Raw genomic sequence first — 23,158 nt, forward strand, 5'->3', positions numbered from 1 at the left:
TCAAGCTTGGTTTCTGCCTTTACCCACCAGGTGCTAGCATGACAGGTGTGCTCCACAACACCTGGCTTCTACAGTTCTTAAGTCAAATCATAAATATTGAGATTTCCTTACCCTTGCAAATGAGCAGTTTTCATTGCTGCTTCTCATTTTTTGTATGCCTACCACAAGGTAACATGATCATAAATCATATGCGATTGTATTCTTTCATTTTCTCCAATGTTGTCTGTGTGTTAACATCCAGTAATGAGCAAAATTCCTGTCCTCACAAGGTTTTAGCTGAGTGACAGCTGAGTTTCTGTATTAGAGTTCAAATGAGGATTCTGTACAGGAAATAGAAATTTGGAATCTCTTCACATAAATGACTTTGAAAAAGCTGTGGACAGGTAATAAACAAAAGAAACAAGTAAGAAAAATAGGGTCATGGGACCAATGACATACACAGCAGGTGAAAGTGATTGCTGTCCAGCCTGACTACCTGAGTTCTACATAAAGGTGGAAGGAGAGACTCTGATCCCAGAGCTGTCTTCAGATTTCTACACACACGCATAAAATATTTTTAAGAAAAGGAAGCAAACAGGCAAGATCCTGACAGGACCTGTGTAACAGCTGATTTGATTTCAAACAGTATACTCGTGGGGAAATGCTGGGGAATGTGCCTTTTGCTAAGGGGACTGTCTTTTGGTTAGCTTTATTCTGTAAGGTGGAAGGCTGCAGACAGTACTTACTGGCCTCTGTTCCATTTAAGAAGCTGCAGTCAGAGGACTTGTTCTCAGTAACTCTTTGGCTGAATGTGGTGTTAGTCTAGAAAACTGCCCTTCAAAATTAGAACATGTTTTAACCCCAGGAATTTTTTTTTCTCTCATGATGTAATTGAATTGTAAGATAAAGAGCAGAAAGAAGTTTCTTAGACCCATGCCTGGCTTGTTCTACTTTCTAGTATAAACTGCCTGTGCACACAGAGATCAGCTGGAAAGGAGATGGCAAGGTCATGGCTCTTGGCAATGAAGATGGGTGAGTGTGTCCTTTACAAAAAGTAATATTGTAGCGTTCCCTAGCTGGCCAAGGCTTTCTGCAGTGCCTAGTGGCAGTCCCATTTTGTTCTGTGTCACTGTGGACATCCTCAGCTCATCTGGATTCTATATCTCTGTGAAGACAGACTGTTTGAATCTTTACAGCTCATTGACAGTGTCTGACTACACTTTGTTGGCTATTGGAGTCTCACTGTGACTATAGTCACAGCCCTTTTTCATAATTAGCTTGTAATTCTCTCAACCCCACCTCCACCCTGAACCAGTTCCTGGTTCCTTGTGAGAGAAGGACCTCTGCCAGGGATAGAGTGTGCCGTGCTTTCTCTCTCACCTTCCCTGCACTGAGGGAAGAAGGGGAGGGCTTGTAACTTGATTAGCTTTCATTCTCATCCTGCTGTGTCTTGTTCTAGGTCAATAGAAATATTCCAAGTTCCCAACTTGAAACTACTCTGCACCATCCAACAGCACCACAAACTGGTGAATGCCATAGTCTGGCACCATGAACATGGCAGCCGTCCAGAGCTGAGCTGCCTCATAGCTTCTGGCTCCAACAATGCAGTCATCTACGTGCACAATCTGAGAACTGTTCTAGGTAACACTAACCTCTGTGCTGGGATGATACAGGACTTCAGGCTAGCCCCCTGTAGCCAAGGATGACCTGGAACCCATCCTGCCTGTGCCTTCTAAGCTCTGGGATTGCGACCGTGCACTTCCATGTCCATCTGTAATCTGGGATTCTATACCTAGGGGAAGATCCTTTAAAGTGAAGGTGAAATTATAGACTTTACAAATAGATTTTTTTAAGATGAGGGAATTTGTCACCAGTAGAACAGACCGTATTACCAAAAATGTTGGATTTCTTCAGGTAAAGGAATTGATAGTGACTAGAAACACAGAACAGTTGTTTGGTCACTGTTCTGCAGTTTTGTCTGATATTTTTTCATGAATAGCTTCAGATGATCTGTTACTACCTAGAATACCATCAAGTACAGGTCCAGAGGGAGGTGTTCTTGTGTTGGCCTTTATCTACATACCTCCTATGGTATCCTGCCTGGAGGCCCTGTTAGTGAGCTACATTGTATTTTTATCTGTACTTTTGAGCTTATATTATTTCCTTCTCTTTTCTCCCTCCAAACCCTTCCGTGTACACCCCTCAACTCTCTTTCAAATTCATGTACTCTTTTTTCTTTAATTGTTGTTGCACATGCATGTTCCTAAACATAAATGCAACATTCCCAGTCCGTCTAATGTTATTTATAGGTATATGTTTTTAGTGCTGACAGTTTGGTGTTAGATAACCGGTTGATGTATTCTTCCCTGAGAGAAGACCATTTCTCCCTTCCTCGGGATTTCTTAGTTGCCTATAGTTCTTTGTTTAGTGTTGAGGCCGTATAAGCTTTCTCCCTTCTACATTAGTCTGTTGGTGTCCTATTTGTTCATGTTTGGGTAGCCATACTGGTGAAACTTTATGGTCTTTTCAAGGAGACACAGTCTCATGGCAGATTCCCCGGTCTCCAGCTCTTTTTTGTTGTTTGTTTATTTGTTTGTTTGTTTCTAAGATTTATTATGTATCCAGTGTTCTGTTTGCACAGCATAAGAGGGCACCAGATAGATGGTTGTGAGCCACTATGTGGTTGCTGGGAATTGAACTCAGGACCTCCCATTCTGTGGCTCTTACGATCTTTTCTTTCTTTTTTGTTTTGTTTGGGGTTTTTTTTTTTTTTGGAGGCGGGGGTAAGACAGGGTTTCTCTGTGTAACAGTTCTGGCTGTCCTGGAACTCGCTCTGTGTACCAAACTGGCCTTGAACTCAGAGATTTGCTTGCTTCTGCCTCCCAAGTGCTGGGATTAAAGGTGTGCCACCATCACCACCCAGCTAAACTATGTTCTTATTGAAATCTCAAAAAGCCTTCCTTGTCTCTTGCCATGTTCTGTCTTCCTTTGTATCCTTTCTGGGGCTGTTGATGTGACTTCTTCTCCTTGCCTTCTAGAGAGCAATCCTGAGTCTCCAGTAACCATCACAGAGCCCTTCCGGACCCTCTCAGGACACACAGCCAAGGTTACCAGTCTGGCGTGGAGCCCTCATCATGATGGAAGGCTGGTATCTGCTTGCTATGATGGCACAGCTCAGGTACTGTGGCATCCTTGAGCCTGACTTACTTGGTGTGGGGGGAGGGGTGATAAGGGGTTGGTTTTTCTAAGCAGGGTTTCTCTGTGTGACAGCCATAGCTGTCCTGGAATGACTTATTGTAACGTAAACTTTCCCTTCTTCCCTCTGTTTTGGATGGTTTTCATTCCCCTCCTGTCTGCAGAAGGACTGTCTGAGCTAGAAGACGTAGTTTCAGCATAGCCTTTGACAGATCACTTTTGACTTATAGTCAATATGGGGAGTTCTGATTACTCTGTGTGGTGAACCCAAGTGGCCCAAAAAGTGTCTTTCAACCAAACCAACATAAAGATTTTAGCCAATTGTAGATAATTTTTTTGTTGTTGTTTGGGCTTTTGCTGCAGGGTTTTGCTATACAAGACAAGCTGTCCTCAAACTCTATATTTTGATTTCGTTTGTTTAATTAACATTGTGTGTGTGTGTGTGTGTGTGTGTGTGTGTGTGTGTGTTGGAGGGGAGTTGGTGCTCTCCTCCCATCATGTAGGTCCTAGGGATTGAATTCAGGTCATCAGAGTTGGCAGAAAGGGCCTTTTCCACTGAGCCTTCTCACCATCCTGTCCTCAAAGCTTTAATCCTTTTGCTTCAACCATCCATGCTAGAACTATAGGTGTGGGCCACATGAGATAGTTGTCACATAAATGCATTAGGTACCTTGCAAATCATGTAAAAATTAAGACCCATCATGAGTTTATTTTTAATTGAGCAAAATTACAATCCAGAACAATATAACTATCAATTGTTTGTTCTATCATACTAATGTTGGTTCTAGGTATGGGACGCCCTCCGGGAAGAACCTCTGTTCAATTTCCGAGGACATCGAGGCCGGCTGCTATGTGTGGCATGGTCCCCAGTGGACCCAGAATGCATCTACTCAGGTGCAGATGACTTCTGTGTATACAGGTGGCTGACCTCCATGCAGGACCATTCCCGGCCTCCTCAAGGTTGGTCAGGATGAGATTATGGGATCCTTTTTCTCTGCCTCAGTAATTGTTGCTCTGACCCCCACCCAGCATCATCCATCACTGTGAAATTGTAACAAGTGTGGCTATGCTCTTCCCAGGGCTGTTAAACCTCATTATTCACTAGGAGGGCATTGGGAATGAAAGCACGTACAATATCTTATGCCAGAAAGAAAGGGTGTGTTCAAAGAACTGAGACACTTCAAAGTACAGGGAGCAGCTTGAAGGGTCCCTGGCTAAACAAAATGGGGGACTGACTGTTGACAGGAGGGGCCAGCAAGGTGTCTGCAAGTAGGGGGATTAGTCAGGATTCTCTAAAGGAACGGAACTAATATAATGGCACACACACATGCAACTTATTAGAGAGGCTGACAAGCTATGGTCTGGATAGTCCAACAATGGTTGTCTCCAGATGGAAAGACCAAAAATCCAGTAGTTATTCGGTCCAGTCCACAAGACGGGATGTCCACCAGTTCCACATCTGGTACAGGAGTGTGGAAAGATTCCTGGAGAATTGCTGGTCTTCAGTCTGCTGTAATCCTAAAGGAGTAGGTGCTAATACTAACAAGAGTGAGGGCAGCCAGGCAAAAGGTAAAGGCTTCCTTTTCCATGTCCTTTTATGTAGGGTGCCACCAGAAGGGGTGGACCAGATTTTAATGTAAAAGATACTCAAATTATATTTGTTTTGGTCAGAAACTGGACACAATCCAAGTGCTAATGGGCAGATGAGCGTATCCTTACAGAGGAAATGTACATAGGCATATAAACAGAAACAAAGAGCGGTTGCTGATAAACGCAGCAAAGTTGATGAGTTTCTGACAGATCACACTGAGCAGAAGCAGCCAGGCACAGGGTTTGTACTGTTTCTGTGAAACTCGAGCAGCTGAAACTCAGACTGGTGACAGGTTATCTACAGGGCAGGTGGGATCTGGTCTGTGCTGGGAATGCTGAGTTCTGGTACTTTAAATCTGTCAAAAGCCGTTGAGATGTGAAAAAATGATAAATTGACTGTAAGGAAATGATAAAAGCTTTAAGGAAGAAAGAGGACAGTGCTGGATGCTGCAAACTAGTCAGTGCCAGGTGTGTAGCAAGTGTGCTTTCAGGTACCAGGATCACATAGGTCTCTCCTGAGAACCAGTTATGTCCAGCAGTGCATTCCAACCAAGGAAGTCACAAGTGCCCACACAGTGGCACAGTGACAGTCCCAGTCAGGAATCTGGTGGTGGAACTAGGGAGTCCAGAAGTGTGGTAATGGACAACAGACACTGTCAGGACACCCTCTGATCATACAATTAAAATAACCAGTGGACAGAAAAAAAATCATGTACTGTCTACCTCCCAGGTACCCTGGAGGAGCAGTGTCTCTGCGACCAGCTAAAAATGTAGTCTTGCATCCCTTAAGAGTGTGGGCAGACATGAGTGGAATTAATGGACTCCCACGGGCTGACTGCTGATGGGGGTGTAGCTGAGAAGGCAGGGGGTGTGTAAAGACTGTCAGAAGAGTGGTGTATGGTTTGGGAGGATTTTGCCAGGATGTTTCTGGCCCATAGTGTGTAGTTTAGTCTGTTATTTTTATTGTGGTCTTTGTAGGAAAAAAATGTATTGAACTAGAAAAAAAACGGCTCTCTCAGCCTAAGCCAAAGCTTAAAAAGAAGAAAAAACCCACCCTGCAACTACCTGTAAAGCAAGAGTCATCCATTGTCACTGAAGATGGGAGTTCGAGGGAGTCCTCAGGACCTGTTGAGAATGGTGTGTCAGACCAGGATGGTGAGGAGGAAGCCCAGGAGCCAGAGCTGCCACCATCTCCAGTGGGTAGGTGCTTCTAAAACACCCATCTCACTGGTGTATTGATGTGGCAGGTCTTCCTCAGTATGTAGCTTCTGTGTCAACTGAGACTTTGCAAACGTGGTAGTGTTGTTTAAAGGGGTTTCGTTCAGTTTTTAATACTGATTTTTGTTTCATGTGTATGACTGTTTTGCCTGCAACTATGCCTGTGTACCACAAGAGTGCCCATGGAGGCCAGAAGAGAGCATTGGACTCCCTAAAACTGGAATTATGGGTGTGGGGAACTGAACCCAGGTCCTCTGCAAGAACAGCAACAATGCTGTTAACCTCTGAGCCACCTCTCCATATCTTTAAAAGGTTATTATTACTGTTGTTGTTATTGTTGTTTTTATTGAGCTATTAAATGCCACTTTGAAGTGTTACAAAAGCTGTAGATTGGGGAGGAGTCAATAGTACACAGAAGCTTCAGCTGTTCAGGGTAAGACATGGGGCACAGTGAAACAGAGCAGTGTGCATAGGCATGAATGGAGAGGAGGACACATCTGTGTCCCTTTAATAGCTGACCTTTAAATATTCCAACTTATATGGGAATGGTAAGTTTCCCCTGTGCCAGATGGTGTCTTAATCACTGTTGTGTTGCTGTAAAGAGATACCACAACCAGGGCAAGTCGTATTTAAAACAAGACAAAACATTTCATTGGGGCTGAGTGACTCAAGTGCTTGCTGCACAGTCGTAGGTTTGATTCTGGAACCCATGGAAAGATGGAAGAAGAGACCTGACTCCAAAGAATTATCCTGACCTCCACATACACGACAGAGCACATGCAGTGATGATTTTAAATTCCTTTGTATCATATAAGGGCTACACAAAGTGTCCTGTGCTTCTGTTGGTCAGAAAACAGTTTGTGCGCTTAGGATTGTGACTGTCACATGTACCTGCTGTTTTCTGTGACTGAAGCCTTTTCCTGTTTGTACAGTGAAGCTTAAGTTCCCTAACAACTGTGTAAGCAGGGTTTCCAGGTCAAATGTCAGAGTTCTGAATAATAACCTTAGAGACTCCCTTGCAGCAGGTGAGACCTGAGCACCTGCACTGCTTGTCCAGGGCACAGGGGCTGGAATTATTGCTGAACCTGGGAATGCTGGTGTTTGGTTTTTGTTTTGTTTTGTTTTTCCTTCAAGACAGGAAGTGTGTAATAGCCCTAGCTGTCCTGAAACTAGCTCTTGTAGACCAGGGTGGCCTTGAACTCACAGAGACTTGCCTACCTCTGCCTCGTGAGTGCTGGAATTCAAGTCATGCACCACCACAGCCCAACTCACCTGTTAATGCTCTTATAGCAACAACTAGACTCAACGGTGTGTTTTGAAACAGGGTCTCACTCTGTAACCACAGTTGATTGTCCTGGGACTCACAGTGTAGCGTAGGCTGGCCTCAACCTATAGTGATCCTGCATCAGTATCCAGAATGCTGAAGTTACAGGCGTGAGTTCCCTTGCCTGCCGCCTTTCTATATTGTTCTTGTTTCAAACCTTTTCTGTTCTTTTTCCCTTGTAGTTTCTGGTGAAGCTGTTTCCTGCATTGCTGTTTCCTTAGGTGTTGAAAAGTCAAAAGTCACAATTAATAGCAAAGCCACCTCACTGAAAAAGGAGCCATCCAAAGAGAAGCCAGGTCAGTATCTTCCATGAGTACATTTTACCAGACATTCCTAAGACCTTCTGTGCCCACAAGAGAGCCTTTTGTGTAAGCATGGGATGTTCGGATTATGCTCTTGGAGATCGTTTTGTTTTTTGGTTTTTGTTTTTTTTTTTTTTTTTTTTCTCACATTGCTTAACACTTGAAAGTCTTGACTTGAAAGTCTTACAGTTGTTGGTACCACTTGGGAATGTTAGCAAGAGCATTTTGCATGTTTTTTGACTATGCACCCGCCCGCGAGGTATAAAAGCTGCTGTCTGGGAGTGGCTTGTTCTGTGCCACCCTCCTATAGGCCACACCCACACTGCCCACATTTGCATTCCTTCCGCTCTGTCTGGTCTGTTGTTCTGAAATTATGTGCTGTTGTTTCATTTCAGAAGCCTTACTCAAAAAAAGGAAGGCTCGCTCCATGCTCCCCCTGAGCACAAGCTTAGATCACAGGTCCAAAGAGGAACTCCATCGAGACTGTTTGGTACTAGCAACTGCAACACATGCCAAAGGTACCAAGCGCTGCTCCTTGCACTCACAGTTGATGATGGTGCTGTGTGTTAAGTAAATGAGCAGGTGTCTAAGATTGCTACTGCCTGGACTTTTTTCCCAGCTTCCCTTATCTTTGACCTCCCTGCCCCACTGCCATGTCCCTATCTTGCCACCACTGCTCCCAGTATCCCATCTGTCACTGTTACCCAGCCAGCCATCTTTGAGCCACATTTGGCCAGCACCTACACATCTATTTTCCAGTCTACCAGTGTCTTTAGGTTAAAAAAAAAAAATCCTCACTAGAGATGCTCCGTAATGTGGCAGTTACTTTAACGTATTTGATGGTGTTTTATTTTTTAAATGATTATTGGTTTTGTTTGCTTATCATAGCCCAGTATTTTGGTGTTTTTATTATGAATTTGATGTGTTAAAAAAATAACACAGTTTTAAAAAATCTTAAAGAGAGTGAGTCCCCCTGCTCACTCCACCACTGTTTCCTCTTGTGCTTTTTATAGGTATGACTTGTTTTGGGAATTTTGAGATGATCTAGAGTCTCCTTGGCTAACAGTAGCTAAACATACTGGAAATTAAGGATTTTTTTACATTCTCAGGTGGGGTGGTACTCTGAATGGAACCCAGGGCCTTGCACATGTTAGGCAAGTCCTCTATCATTAAGCCATACATAAACATAATTGACTGTTGTAGTTTTGTTTGTTTAGTTGATTGGTTGGTTAATTGGTTGGTTTTTCAAGACAGGGTTTCTCAGCCAGGTGTTGGTGGCAAACGCCTTTAATCCCAACACTCAGGAAGCAGAGGCAGGTGGATCTCTGAGTTTGAGGCCAGCCTGGTCTGCAAAAGCTAGTTCCAGGACAGGCTCCAAAAGCTACAGAGACAGGGTTTTTCTGTGTAACAGTTGTTCTGGAACTCTGGCTGTTCTGGAACTCTCTTTGTAGACCAGACTGACCTCAAACTTACAAAGCTCCTACTGCCTCCTGAGTGCTGGGATAAAGGCGCACACTGCATGCTTGGCTCCTAGAGGATTCTTTCTACACTCTGGCTGATCTTTAACAGGAATTTAAAAGGCATGTTGAATCTGGAATCCTCCTAGAGTATTTCTCCCTCAAGCTTTGGTCAGCACAAACTACACAGTGGTATTGACTCATTGGATTCTTCCCAAGCTGACTTTTAAAAGCTCCAAACTGTCTCTGTTACTAGCAGGAGGTACAGGGTAGAGTAAATGAGGACCTGGAATGTGGATTTTTTTTTTTTTTTTTTTTTTTTTTTGTCTCTGAAATAGGTTTTGGGGGCATGTGTCCAGAAATTACTGGACAGAAAGCTGTGGCTGTGACTTTTTCCATTTTAAATTAGCAGAGCTAAATGAAGATTTGTCTGCTGACCTTGAAGAACGATTCCACTTGGGCCTCTTCACAGACAGGGCTACTCTGTACAGGATGATGGAAACAGAAGGTGAGGCCTGCTCAGTCTACGTAGCCTATCTCTCCTCACTCTCTCTAATTTTGACACATGCCTCTATTTGGCTGCCAGCCTGTGCATTGCCATGCCATGCAGTTAAACTGTGTACAAAACATCTTGCCATCTTGGCTACTCCCATATATCCTGTATGTGGTCATCAGACTCCAAACAGTAGCCTCTAACTGGTGCAGTGCACTTGAGGACCACTGGTGACAGTGGCCTGGCAGGCTCCAGCTGGGTGACAGTGATCAGCTGGGCTCTAGCCCCATTCATATATGTTGGGCTTGGTCCATGGTTCAGATCCATAATCCTAGCACTCTGGAGGCTATAGCAGGAGCATCACAAGATTGAGGCCATCCTGTATGTCCGTCTCATGAGTTCTAGGGCAGCCTGAGCTATGAGGAGACTTTGTCCTTTAAAAAATAAATAAAATAAAAAGCTAGGGATGGCTCAGCAGGTAAAAGTGCAATCCTGACTGAGTCCAATCATCAGATCATGCATAGCTTGTACTCGTCCTAACACCCTACAAAATGGGAAACAGACAAGGATGAGCTGGAGCATGGTGCAGAAACAGAAACCCTGTCTCCAAAGCAAAGTGGAAGGGAAAATTTAAAATTGGTCTTAGAGAAATGGCTCAGCGATTAAAGACACTGACTGCTCTTTGGAGTACCCAAGTTCAATTCCCAACACTCACATGGCAGCTCACATCTTTCTATAATTCCAGTTCCAGAGCTTCTGACAACCTCACACAGACATACATGCATGCAAAACACCGATGAACATAAACTAAATTTTTTAAATTAAAAAAAAAAAACACAACTCAAAGTCACTTTAGTAGGTGGCTTGCTGATCAGTAAGTGACTGTATACTTCTTTTCCACTGTGACATTTGTTTTATGAAACAGCTTTCAAACTCTGTCTCCTCTACACAGGAAAAGGCCACCTGGAGAGTGGCCACCCTGAGCTTTTTCACCAGCTCATGCTCTGGAAAGGCGATCTAAAAGGTGTTCTCCAAGCAGCAGCAGAGAGAGGAGAGCTTACAGACAGCCTCGTGGCTGTGGCACCAGTAGGTATGTGCTTCTTGGGAAAATGTGTTGCTTTCTAGAATGTGCCATTGAAGATGCCTCAACACTGGTATGGTGGTGCACAGCCAGCACCTGGGAGGCTGGGGCAGAGGAATCACCAGGGTCAAATTCAGGGTCAAGCCGGGCGGTGGTGGCGCACGCCTTTAATCCCAGCACTCGGGAGGCAGAGGCAGGCGGATCTCTGTGAGTTCGAGGTCAGCCTGGTCTACAAGAGCTAGTTCCAGGACAGGCTCTAAAAAAGCTGCAGAGAAACCTTGTCTCGAAAAACAAAACAAAACAAAAAAAAAAAGAAAGAAAGAGAGAAAAAAGAAAAGAAATTCAGGGTCAAAAAGAAAAAAAAATGACTTGGCAGTGCTTGCCTTAAGCTTAAAGCGCGTAGAAATAGATAGCTGTACAGACGCTAACTCTGCAGCGGTGGCAAAGGCTGGGGACGCATCACCCACTGTTTTTTCAAGACAGGAGCGGTAGCCCTGTGCTCTGTAAAGTAGGAGATTCATTTTGCTCACAGTTCTGGAGGCTTGGGAACCAGAGCCAGCATTGCTCAGTTGTGGCAGGGGTACCACAGAGGTCAGAATATAGATAAGACAGGGACAGGGCAGGCTGGCTTTGTGGGCCAGGCAGATTGAGCCAAGCCTTGCTCTGTTTCTAACAACTCATGGGGATTAGTCAGCTCCACAGATCAGCAGTGGTCAGTCTTCCCAGGAATACTGTCCTATGTTTTAATTAGTGTCCACCAGTCCCCAGCTCTGGTGATGCCTCTAGCACATAAATCAGTGGTGGACAAACCACATCTTGAAGGATAATTGGACCATATGTGATCAATTTGAAAATGTTTAAAGCCTTTGGCCCAGCAGTTCTAATGATAGAAACTAAACTATACTCTCACTCAGAGACATAGCAAAAGACCGTAAAGACCTACATGTCCATAAGTAAGAGCCCTGTCAAGTCATGTACACAGCTAGAATAGAAACCCTTACAAATACCCAAAGACTGGGGTGGCCTTATACATCCTTAACGTGAGTAAGCTCTTAATGGAGGCAGCTAACATGATCCATGCTATGGCTTGAGATTAGGAAATGAAGAATTATGACCCAGCTTAAGGAAGCAAGGAAAGTCCCCTAAATGCCCTTAAAAGACCACATTCCTCCCCCACAAACATGATCATCTCTATTGGAGATGTAGTAGAAATAGTTTCAGGGGGCAGAGGCAGGTGGGTCTCTGAATTCCAGGTCAGCCAGGCTACGCAGTGAGACCCTGTCCTGAAAGAACAACTGCTGAGAGTGACAGTGGAAAAGCAACCGCTTATCACCAGAAGTGCAAAGATGAAATACACAAAGGAACTTTGATGGCACCAGCCTTGCCCAGAAAGAGGTGGAGGAGGATGGTGAATTAAAAAAAAAAAATCTGTCTTAGAAATGAATACCTTTGAATGGGGCATCATGATTGACACATCTCTATGGCTGTGAGGTGTAGCCATTGATGCTGTGGTGAACTTGTAAGTGGGCCACATAAATCAGAATGTGTGCTGGGTCTCAGCGCACCAACCAGAAGCTCTCTTTAGACAGTACCCTCAGCAGAACGCATGCATGGTCTTGCTGTCACTATCTGCTCCCATCCAGAAGTGTCCCCTGAACTCCATCTTCGGTGTTGATACAGCAAGTCAAAGAATAATTCCGGTTTCAGAATATGGGCGTGGGAAGGGAGTTGAAGCAGAGGGGCTGCATAGCATTTGAAGTTGTGCCTGATTGTTCTGCCTACTGGAGTGATGAACTGGCATCTTTAACTCGTGTACCTCCTTTGATGTACCCTCCTCCTTTTTTCCCCACCTTTAAGCTGGCTATAGTGTGTGGCTGTGGGCCGTGGAAGCCTTTGCCAAGCAGCTGTGTTTCCAGGATCAGTATGTCAAGGCTGCCTCTTACCTGCTGTCCATCCACAAAGTGTATGAAGCTGTGGAACTTCTCAAGTCAAATCATTTCTACAGGTCTGTGCAGTTTGGGCCTCAGCCAGCATCTGGCAAATACTGTGATCTAAACTTGTTGGTGAAGCAATGGGGGCTTGATGGCTCATAAAGGGAGCTCCTCTAAAGATTTTCTTTATGTGTATGTGTGTGGGTATGTGCATGTGATCTCACAGGGGCCAGGGACAGTGGATCCCCCTGGAACTGAACTTACAGGAGGTTCTGAGCTACCCAACATGCTGGGACCCAAAGTTGGGTCTTCTACAGGAGAGCAGTGAGTGTTCCTAACTGATAAGAAATTTCTTACCTCTGCCCCTCCGCCCCCTTTTAAAGAAAAATCTAATGTTCTAGTCTTAGGGTTTCTACTACTGTGATAAATAGCATTGCTGAAAGCAACTTGGGGAAGAAAGGGTTTACTTCAGCTTACAACTGTAGTCTCAACTGCTGAGGGAAGTCAGGGCCAGAACTCAAGGCAGAACCAGGAGGTAGGAACTGAGGCATAAGCCACGTGCCTCTTGGCTTCTTCAGTTTGTTTAGTTTTTTGGTTTTTTGAGACAGGGTTTCTCTGTACAACAGACCTACCTCTCCTGAAACTAGCTCTGAAGACCAGGCTGGCCTTGAACTCACAGAGGTCCGCCTGCCTCTGCCTCCCAAATGCTGGGATTAAAGGCATGTGCTGCCACCACCGGCTTCAGTTTGTTTTCTTTTTTTTTTTTAATGGAAGGTTTTTTTTTTTTAATTTTTTTTAATGATTTGTTTAACTTTATGTACATTGGTGTGAAGGTGTCAGATCCTGTGGAACTGCATTTTCAGACAGTTGTGAGCTGCCATGTGGGTGCTGGGAATTGAACCCGGGTCCTCTGGAAGAGCAGTCAGTGCTCTTAACCGCTGAGCCATCTCTCCAGCCCAGTTTGTTTTCTTATATAGCCCAACGGACTGGGCTCTCCCCGTCAATCATTGATTGAACCTTACCTTCAGGCCAGTCTTATGGAGGCTTTTTCTCAGTTTAAGACTCTCTCTTCCCAGATTGTCTAAGTTTGTGTCAAGTTGATAAAAGCCAGCCAACACAGTTCTCAGCTTAGATGAAGGGCCTGTCTACTATTCTGTTTTGAGGGTGACTAGTGTCTCTTTTCAGTGTAACACTCTATGTCAGCCACAGTGGAGAATGACCATTCCAGACAGCATTCCCTAGACCCTTGGTTCTCCCCATCATCTCACCATGTCTGCCATTAAGTGGGGATGTTTAAATTGGCCATATTTAATATTAATTTGCTGTGGTTGCCATGAATCTGCACACCTTGGTGTTTCTTTCCTGTTTTGTCAAGTTTATCTTTTTCTGTTTTATTTTGGATTGACTATTTTTTGTCAGGTTCCAGTTCTAACTTTAGTTACATCCTCTTAAATTTATTTCTTTTAGTGTGTGTAGATGTTTTGTTCACATTCTTTGTTTGTTTGTTTGTTTGTTTTTCAAGACAGGGTTTCTCTGTGTAGCTTTGGAAGCTGTCCTGGAACAAGCTCTTATGGACCAGGCTGGCCTCAAACTCACAGAGATCCACCTGCTTCTGTCTCCCGAGTGCTGGGATTAAAGGCATGTGCCACCACTGCCCAGCTTGTTCACATTCTTGTCTGCACCGGGTGTGTGCCTTGTGTTTGAAGAGGCCAGAAGAGGGCATTGTGTCCCCTGGAACTGGTGTTACAGATATGTGGATGCTGGGAATTGAACGCAGATCCTCTGGAAAAACAGCCAGTGCTCTTAATCACTGAACCATCTCTTCAGCCATTGATTCTCCCTGCCTTCCCCCTTTTTTGAATAGTGCCGATACCTCGGTGGAACCTCCAATTGCTGCGCACTGCGCCCCCGTGTCTGCGCTCTATGCGCGATTATCCAGTTCCCGAGCTTTGGGCAAGGGGCAGGAGGTTAAAATTCACAGAGAGACAGCGACACGTGTCATCCTTGAATTCCCCAAAAATGCCCCCTTTATTGTGTTCAGGGGCAGAATATATAGAGATAGCCACGCCCCAGCCAAACCCACCAGAAACCACTCTCCTGCCATCAGGAACTCCCGAAGGTCTCGTGCTCAGAACAGCTGTAGGCACTCAGATCAGGGGATTACAAGAAATTCAGGATCTGAGGTCTCACTGCTCCCAACAGAATAGTATGTTCTACTAGTGATAATTCCCAAAACTTCTTTTGTGTATGAAAGCCTACAGTTTCACCTTCATCTTAAGAGATCTTTTCCAAGTTTAGAGTTTCTAGATTGCTTCTAGAAGTGGTGGTCCACACCCCCAATCCAGCACCAGGAGGAATGAGGACAGGAGCATGGCATGTGGTGGTGTATACCTGTAATTCTAGCATCTTGAGGAACAGGAACCTAAAAGGATCCTATACTGCAAATTTTCTTTCTACTGTTTTTGACTTCAGTACTTTTTTATGTAACCCAGGCTGGCCTTAAAACTCCTGCCTTAGTTTTTCAGGTACTTAAATTACAGGTGTGCACTCCACGCCAGCTATATTTTCATCTGCACTGCAGGAGAACAGTGGAGTCTTCTCTGTTCAGGCCTTTCATTATCACTGATTTTCAGTAGTGTGATGATGTATTATGCTGAGGTTATCCTTTTGTTTATCTTGTGTGGCTTTTGTTGTCCTCCTTTAGAGAATGCTAAGTTTCATTGTGACTCACCTTGATCTTTTTGGAAACCGGGAACAAAATCTAATGGTGCTAGCCTCAAATCTGTGGCCATGTTGTCCGCCTCTGGAGTGCTTGCACACCTTCCCCTTATTTCAGAGGGCAGATAGAGAAGTCTATACTACGAGCTGGTATGAGCCTCCTACCCTCTGATGCCTCTGTTGCAGGCCTTGCTTAGTGAGCAAATCACAGCAAGCTCTGAGCATCATTCAGCTCCAGTTGCCCTGCTTGTTCTTTTTCGGCCTCTCAGAGTTTCCAGCTTGGCCAGAGACCCAACAGGATCCACAAGCAGAGCTCTGGCCACCTCTCTGTGTGTGAACAGCTTCCTCCTCCTTTGGTGTTACAGCCCTTTGGTTTAAAGGACTATACCTGGAAGTAAATCCCCAGGTTTTTCTTATCTCTTTCTCTTTCTCTTTTTCTTTCTTTTTCTTTCGGTATACAGTTTCCCTATGCAGCTCTGGCTGTTCTAGAACTCGTTTCTCAGACCAGACTGGCCTCAAACTCACAGAGGTCTGCCTGCCGCTGCCTCCCCTGTTTTGCATTGCTCTTTAGATCATTTCTGTCCCTGCTACAGCTTTACAGTGGCTGCAGCTCAAGCAGAATTGCACTTGGAAGATGTTTGCCAGGTGACACAGACCCACCACATATCGAGATGATTTGTTAGGAACCCCACAAGTGTCGCACTCTTTAGTCTTGGGTCACTTTCCCTGGAAAAGTTTTCAACTTTGGGATGCTCTGAATCCCCCAGTGTCAGGTCCACTTTTCTCCAGGAAACTATAAACTTTATCATTGGAAACATAAAATGACATGCTTTACTTGGTTCACTTTTGAGAAAATAGCTGTAGAATACTCAAAGCTAAATAACTTATCTGTTAGTTTTGGGTTTTTTTTGAGACAGGGTCTCACTTTAGCTCCAGCTATTCTAGAACTCCCTATGTAGGCCAGGCTAGCCTCAAATTCCCAAAAATCTGGCTGCTGCTTCCTTCTGTGTGCTGGCACTAAAGATGAGCACCACTGAGCCTTTTTAAGGCTCTTTTAAGAAATCTCTTTTTAAGAAATGAGAGTCTTCTTGAAGAAAGCAGCTAGCTAGGGATAGAGAAATGACTCAGTGAGCAGTGGGCACGAGTGTTTGCCCTGCAACAGGAGACCTGTGTTTACACCCCAGCACCCAGTGAAAAGCTGGGCATGGCTGCCTATGCCTGTGACTCCAGTGTCAGCAGGTGGGACTAGGAGGATTCCCAGGAGCTCACTGACCAACCTAACCTATCTTAAAAAAAAACAGGATAGCTCAGCAGTTAAAGCCTCTTGCTGCCCAGCCCGAGGACCGAGGTTTGAGTCCCAGAACCCATGCAGTAGAAGATCTTACAGAACCAACTCCTGTAGGTTTCCTGACCTCCACACTCATTCCTTGTACATGCACAACCACAAGCAGTCTAAAGGAAGGGGAAAAGTGATAAAAGACGTGTGTACATGGGCACAGGCGCAGACACTAACATGCACCACACACATTTCACACACACGCACACACATTCACATATATTCAGATGCTAGAAGTAAAAGGCAGCCAGTCAGTTTGTAGTGTACTCTTACAGATTTCCCCAGAGATGACTGGCATGGTTCGGAACAATGTCAGGAAGAAAGCGTTCTTGCCATTTTGTGATGGTAAAGGTCTAAAATGCTGATGGGAGGAACTAGTGAAATCAATCATTTGACTGTCTCTCCAGGCACTCACTGGTTTTCATTGGTAGCCTCATGTGGAGGAACCCTTGCTGACTGACTGAATTATGTGCTTTTACCTTTAGAGAAGCTATCGCAGTTGCCAAGGCTCGACTGCGCCCTGAAGACCCTGTCCTGAAGGATCTGTACCTCAGCTGGGGATCTATCCTGGAGAGAGATGGCCACTACGCAATCGCAGCCAAGTGGTAAGCAGAGAGGCCGGGGCTAATTTAGTACCTGCCTGGAGCACAACAGAATGGACAAACTCAGTGTAGAAGTGGGCAGAGTGACCGGAAATGTACAAAGAAGGGAAAATTCAACCCAGCTGCATGTTCCACGGTTACCCGAATTGGCACAGGCAGTCAGTCAATCTCAGTGGCAGACTTGAAGGTTACACCTGTTTCCATTGATGAGACAAGCAGAATTTGGGGGTGAGTCCTCTGGGTCAGTCAGCACAGTATACAAGCCAGCAGCATGTGGCCATCCTGACCTCATCCTCCAAAGAGACAGCCAGGGCAGGGCCACCAGGATGAACAAAAGAGGGGTAGAAGGGCAGCATGGCTGGTAACTGGGTTTCATTCTTGCGGCAGCTACTTAGGAGCCACTTCCGCCTATGATGCAGCCAAAGTTCTGGCGAGAAAGGGAGACGCAGCCTCACTCAGAACAGCTGCAGAGCTGGCTTCCATAGCAGGAGAAAGTGAACTAGCTGCTTCCCTGGCTCTCAGATGTGCCCAAGAGCTGCTTCTGGTGAAGAACTGGGTGGGCGCACAGGAAGCCTTGGGGCTGCATGAAAGCTTGCAGGTCAGTTTCTGGAACCTGAGGATGGGAGGGGCCCTGGGTCCCTCTCTGGTCAGACACCCCCAGTAGACAAACTTCCGGTGCAGGAAGTGACTCTAGAAGTATCCAGAGGCCGTGGTGGCTCTCCTGTCTCACTGAAATACTACAGCTGGCTGATGGCTGTGTTTGGGGTAAGAGATGCACTGCTGTTCACAGTGATCTCTACTGCTTACAAGTTTGTGCAAACCATCTGAACAGCTGCCAGTATGCCAGCACCTGGGCAGTGTCCAGGGTTCCTACATTAGCACTGTCTCCCTCTGGGGGAAAGTGGTTGGCCTCTGACAGGAAGATCATGGTGGGTAACAGGCATGTCTGGTTTCTGGGAAGCTTTGTTCCTGTGTGGCTAGAAATGACTCGGGCTGAATGTAGCCCAGTGGTGGTAGCTCATTCCCCTGGCAGGTTCCCAGGTTCCATTCTCAGCACTTCAAGTAATAGCAGCAGTGTTATGAATAACAGACCCTAGGAATTGTGCACACAGCAGATTTCACTGACATGTTCATGTTCGCATATTACATGCTTTGGCCGTCCATATTCAGACCCCACTGCCACCACTGGTTTTTCTGACACATAAGAACTGAGGTCTAGCCTGTAGTCCAGGTTTACCATAAATGTCCTATGCAGCCCAGGATGGCCTCAAACTCAAAATTATACTATCTCAGTCTCCCTGAGTTGGCATTCCAGGTGTGAGCCACCTTGCCAGTTCTGACATGGACTGTTCATTTTCCCTATCACAGGAATAAGGCCTAAAAACAGTGCCCAGCTGAGTGTTTAGAGCCCAGGGAAGATACATAGGTGGTTAGGATTCTCTGTTACAAAGTTTCCTGGACTACAAAGGACCTGCAGGGCCCTTGCATGGCCCCTTGCATGGCCCCTGTCACGTGGGACCAGTGAAGCACAGGCTTGCTAAGAAGCTTGGGTGCTGGGGGCTCAGATGGGGATGTCACCATCTGTGTTTTCATGTCTCATACCTCTTTGTTGCTGAATCCCAGGGCCAGAGACTGGTCTTCTGCCTCCTTGAGCTTCTTTGCCGGCACTTGGAGGAAAAGCAGCCTCCAGAGGTCAGAAGCCCCTCCTCCATTTATCACCAGTGGGCTACAGGCTCTGAAGGAGACCTGGTGCAGAGAGTGACTGGTGTGTGGCGCAACACCTTCAGTGTGGACACCCCAGAGCAGTGTCGGGCTGCCTTGAAGAAGCTGCAGGATGTCAAGTATCCATCTGCAACAAGTAACACTCCCTTCAGACAGGTGTGCCATCCCAGTCTTAACAGAGCTGTTGTGTATGTCAGGTATTCTTCATCCCTCAGAAAAATATGTAAAAAAAAGTTTTTATCTCGAAAAAGACAACACAGTTCAGGCCTTGGGAAGACACCTCAGATGAAAGCCTTGAGCTTTGTATTCATATGGGGTTCTCACTTGTTTAATTTTATAAGAAAGTTTGGGGTTGGAGTGATGGCTCAGTAGTTAAGACCACTGGCGGCTCTTGCAGAGGGTTCAGGTTGGGTTATCAGCACCCGTTCACAGCTAATAACCATTTGTAATTCCAGTTCCAGGGGATCCAACACCCTCTTCTGGCTTTCGTGGGCACCAGGCATACACATCATGCACAGACATACATGTCGGTAAAATACTACATACAATAAAGTCGAAGTCCTTTTGCTCTCCTCAGCTGCTGTTTCACACACACCCCTCACCCCAGCTCACCAGAGAGTCCCTCCCTCCACGTTACTCATGCTGACGCTGAGGGGCAAGCTGACGACATACTTAACTACACGTTCATCTTGGGAACAGACCTCAGTTTGTCTGCTTTTTTAAGTTTTAAGTGAAAAGACATTATCCTTTTGAGTAAGTAGACATCCTCAAATGGTATACAAAATGGAAAGCAGCTTTGCAGTCTCTTACAACGATAGCATACTCTTGTCCAGCCAGCCAAGTGACAAGAGATGAAACCAGGAGGCAACTCAAAGACCTGCATACAAATCTTTGGAGATATTTAGTCCACAACAGCTCCAAACAAATGGCCACACAAGGGAAGAATAGACCTCTGCACAGGTCACTGAGCCCCAGAAACATGCTGACAGTCCCAGGAACAAATACACTGAAACTGTGGCTCCATTTAAATGCATTCTGGTGGGGGGAGGGTCAGTGTGGCATAAAAAAGTAGCTTCTGGGAATGTGAAGTAGGAGGGTGATACTAAGAAGGTGCTGTCAGATGGTCTTGTTTGACAAAGTGTTCTGTGCCTTCATTTTGGTGGTAGCTATAAACTGCTTGTCAGAGTGCTTTACACTACACAACCTAAGGGCTGGAGAGATGATTCAGTCAAGTAGATAAATTGCTTTTGAGTGAGGCCCCGTGTTTAATCCCTAACATGGAAGCTTACACCTGTGTTCCCAGGCAGAAGCAGGTAGACCCCAAGGACTCACTGTCAAGATAATCTAGCCAAATTGCTGAGCTTCAGGTTCTATGGGAGACCCTGTCTCAAAAGATAAAATAGAGCCAGGTGGTGATAGCACACACCTTTAATCCCAGCACTCGAGAGCCAGAGGCCAGCCTAATCTATAGAGCAAGTTCCAGGACAGTAAGGGCTACATAGTGAAATTCTGTCTCAAAAAAAAAGAAAGAAAGAAAAGATGAGGAGACATCCACATGCCAAGATGGATGGCTATCAGCTGTATTCCTGTTATTTCTGTTGTGGTTTTGTTTTTTGTTGTTGTTGTTTTGTTTTGTTTTGTTTTTTGAGATGGAGTCTCATATAGCCCAGGCCGGCTCTGAACTTTTTTAGAGTTATTTATTATGCATATAGTGTTCCTCCTGCATGTCTGCCTGCAGACCAGAAGAGGGCACCAGATCTCACTATAAATGGTTGTGAGCCACCATGTGGTTGCTAGGAATTGAACTCAGGACCTCTAGAAGAGCAGTCAGTGTTCTTAACCTCTGAGCCATCTCTCCAACCCCCGGCCCTGAACATCTTATGTAGCTAAGGATGACTGAAGTCCTGGTCCTCCTGCCTCCACCTTCCCAGTGCTAAGATTGCAAGTGTGTGTCACCACACTGCGTCTGTGTGATACTGAGGTTAAACCCAGGGCCTTGTGTGAGCTAAGCAGGTACTCGACCCCCATTTTGTTTTTCTAATTATGGCTTTGTAGATCTAGAAAGTTAACATACTTTGTTTGCAGTGTAAAGATAGGATGTTGTATAACTCAATCATCTTTTGATCTCATGATTCTCCTGCCTCAGCTCCCTGGGCATGCCAGCTCCCTTTGCCATTCATTAAGTGCAGTGATCAGAATGCTCAGACTTTACCACCAGATAGAGGGTGATGGGCGGGAGGTAAAGGGTTTCCAGAGTAGTTGTTCTATGCGATGGTTTCCAGTGTAGTGCCTAGCTATGGCACCAGGCTTGCCAAGTCTCTGCCACAGGAGGGTGTTAGCAGGTGAGTGAGACTCTGGCCTCTTTTCAGCTGCTGCTTCATGTCTGCCATGACCTGACACTGGCAATACTGAGCCAACAGATTGCCTCCTGGGAGGAGACTATACCAGCACTGCTGCAGGCCATTCTTCGGAGCTACACCTCAGGGAACTTCACCCTCATGCAGGAAATCTACTCAGCCTTTCTCCCAAGTGGTAAGTGGCCCTCCCCTCCCCCCCATAAACACACACACCTCTGCCTGGGGTCCTCCCATTATAACACAATATAATCACCTCTAATGGTACTGTTACTGGGAATGGCAACGCCATTAAAAGATGATATGGCTGTGGCAAGAGAATCACCACAGATTCTAAGCTGCATAGTTTACAAAGTGAGACAAACCAGCATCTGCACTGGTGCCTTTACCTGGCTCTGCTCTCTCCCTTAAAGCTCAGAGAGGTAAAGAAATAGGAGTTGGCATGGGTTGCCTGCACCATGTCCTTTCTACATGGGGGAAGAGTAGGGTGGTCAGAGAGATCGGCAGTTCAGGGTGTTATGTGGTGAATTTAAAGCCAGCCTGGGCTACATGAGACCTCGTTAAACCACTGGAAGAACAAAAAGGCCAAGAAATGTGACTTTCCAGCAGGGCAGTGGTGGCTCGTGCCTTTAATCACAGCACTCTGGAGGCAGAGGCAGGCAGGTCTCTGTGAGTTCAAGCCCAGCTTGGTCTACAGAGCAAGTTCCAGAACAGCCAAGGCTACACAGAAACACTGTCTTGGAAAACCCCCCAAAACATAAATGTGCATTTCCAAGCTGGAAAGATCAGGAAAGCTAGGCATTTCTTAACTGTGGGATCAGTCCCTACAATTCATCTCAGTTTTCAGAACATGGATATAGTTCATGTCCCTATTCCCACATTAGTGTGGCCCTGGAGCTCTTAATGAAAGAGCACTTTCGCCGGGCGGTGGTGGCGCACGCCTTTAATCCCAGCACTCAGGAGGCAGAGGTAGGTGGATCTCTGTGAGTTCGAGGCCAGCCTGGTCTACAAGAGCTAGTCCCAGGACAGCCTCTAAAGCTACAAAGAAACCCTGTCTCAAAAAAAAAAAAAAAAAAAAAAAAACCAGTACTTTCCTGTCATGCTGTGAGTGGCGTCACCTGTGGCAATGATTGCATTGTCCCAAGGTAGGGAAAGGAAATAATTAGTTCCATTGGCTTTGGGCAGAGGATATAATACCAAGAGTTACACTGCTGTCCCTTTCCCTGGGGTCTGTCTTCTTGGGTGATAGAACACAAGGGTGAGAAACCAGGTTTCTCACAGATAAAGAAATGTATGACATATCCCACGATCCTTTTCTTTTAGGCTGTGACTACCTACGAGACAAACTGGGTGAGCTATCTCTTGCCACTGCAGCTTTCAAAAGCTTAGAGGCCTTTTTTATTTATGGGCAACTGTATGAAGTCTGGTGGTCGCTATGTGGGCCTGGCCCCGAGTCCAGCATCTGGGTGAAAAGCACAGCAGAGCAGAGGGGGCCAGAGGACAGTGCCAGTGCTGAAGACACGGAGCCTGCGGCTGCTGCTGCTCAGCCACGGTCAAGCCCGCCTTCAGGCCCATGTCTCAGGCTCAGTGGAGAGAGTGAGCGTTTACTTAGTGCCTGCAGAGAGCTGTTCTCAGAAAGGCACGCCAGCCTCCAGGCCTCCCAGAGGACTGTTGCTGAAGTCCAGGAGACACTGGCAGAAATGATCCGCCAGCACCAGAAGAGTCAGCTCTGCAAGGCTACAGCCAACGGCCCCAGCAGAGATGACCCTGGCCAGGAAGCAGAGCAGGCCCCTTCCCAACCTCAGAGCCCAAGGTAAGATCATGTTGTCCTATAACCATGTCCAGATAAGCATGTG

At 45.8% G+C, this 23,158-nt stretch overlaps 1 protein-coding gene across 4 annotated transcripts in view; it reads left to right on the plus strand.

Moving 5' to 3' along the window:
• Positions 1-23,158, plus strand: part of Gemin5 (gem nuclear organelle associated protein 5) — a 47,552-nt gene that overhangs the window by 19,333 nt on the left and 5,061 nt on the right. For 2 of the 4 annotated variants that reach the window (XM_038328131.1, XM_038328133.1), the window contains exons 12-26: positions 938-1,011; positions 1,439-1,620; positions 3,018-3,157; positions 3,963-4,134; positions 5,743-5,964; positions 7,489-7,602; positions 8,004-8,126; positions 9,475-9,573; positions 10,511-10,648; positions 12,497-12,644; positions 17,110-17,229; positions 17,614-17,824; positions 18,850-19,104; positions 21,318-21,480; positions 22,626-23,115. In XM_038328131.1, the coding sequence (XP_038184059.1) occupies positions 938-1,011; positions 1,439-1,620; positions 3,018-3,157; positions 3,963-4,134; positions 5,743-5,964; positions 7,489-7,602; positions 8,004-8,126; positions 9,475-9,573; positions 10,511-10,648; positions 12,497-12,644; positions 17,110-17,229; positions 17,614-17,824; positions 18,850-19,104; positions 21,318-21,480; positions 22,626-23,115 (2,651 nt within the window). The remainder of the gene's footprint in view (positions 1-937; positions 1,012-1,438; positions 1,621-3,017; positions 3,158-3,962; positions 4,135-5,742; positions 5,965-7,488; positions 7,603-8,003; positions 8,127-9,474; positions 9,574-10,510; positions 10,649-12,496; positions 12,645-17,109; positions 17,230-17,613; positions 17,825-18,849; positions 19,105-21,317; positions 21,481-22,625; positions 23,116-23,158) is intronic. The other 2 variants (XM_038328132.1, XM_038328134.1) reach the window with 1 other exon arrangement.

This window comes from Arvicola amphibius, chromosome 4 (assembly GCF_903992535.2).
Source record: "Arvicola amphibius chromosome 4, mArvAmp1.2, whole genome shotgun sequence".
Classification (NCBI taxonomy): domain Eukaryota; kingdom Metazoa; phylum Chordata; class Mammalia; order Rodentia; family Cricetidae; genus Arvicola; species Arvicola amphibius.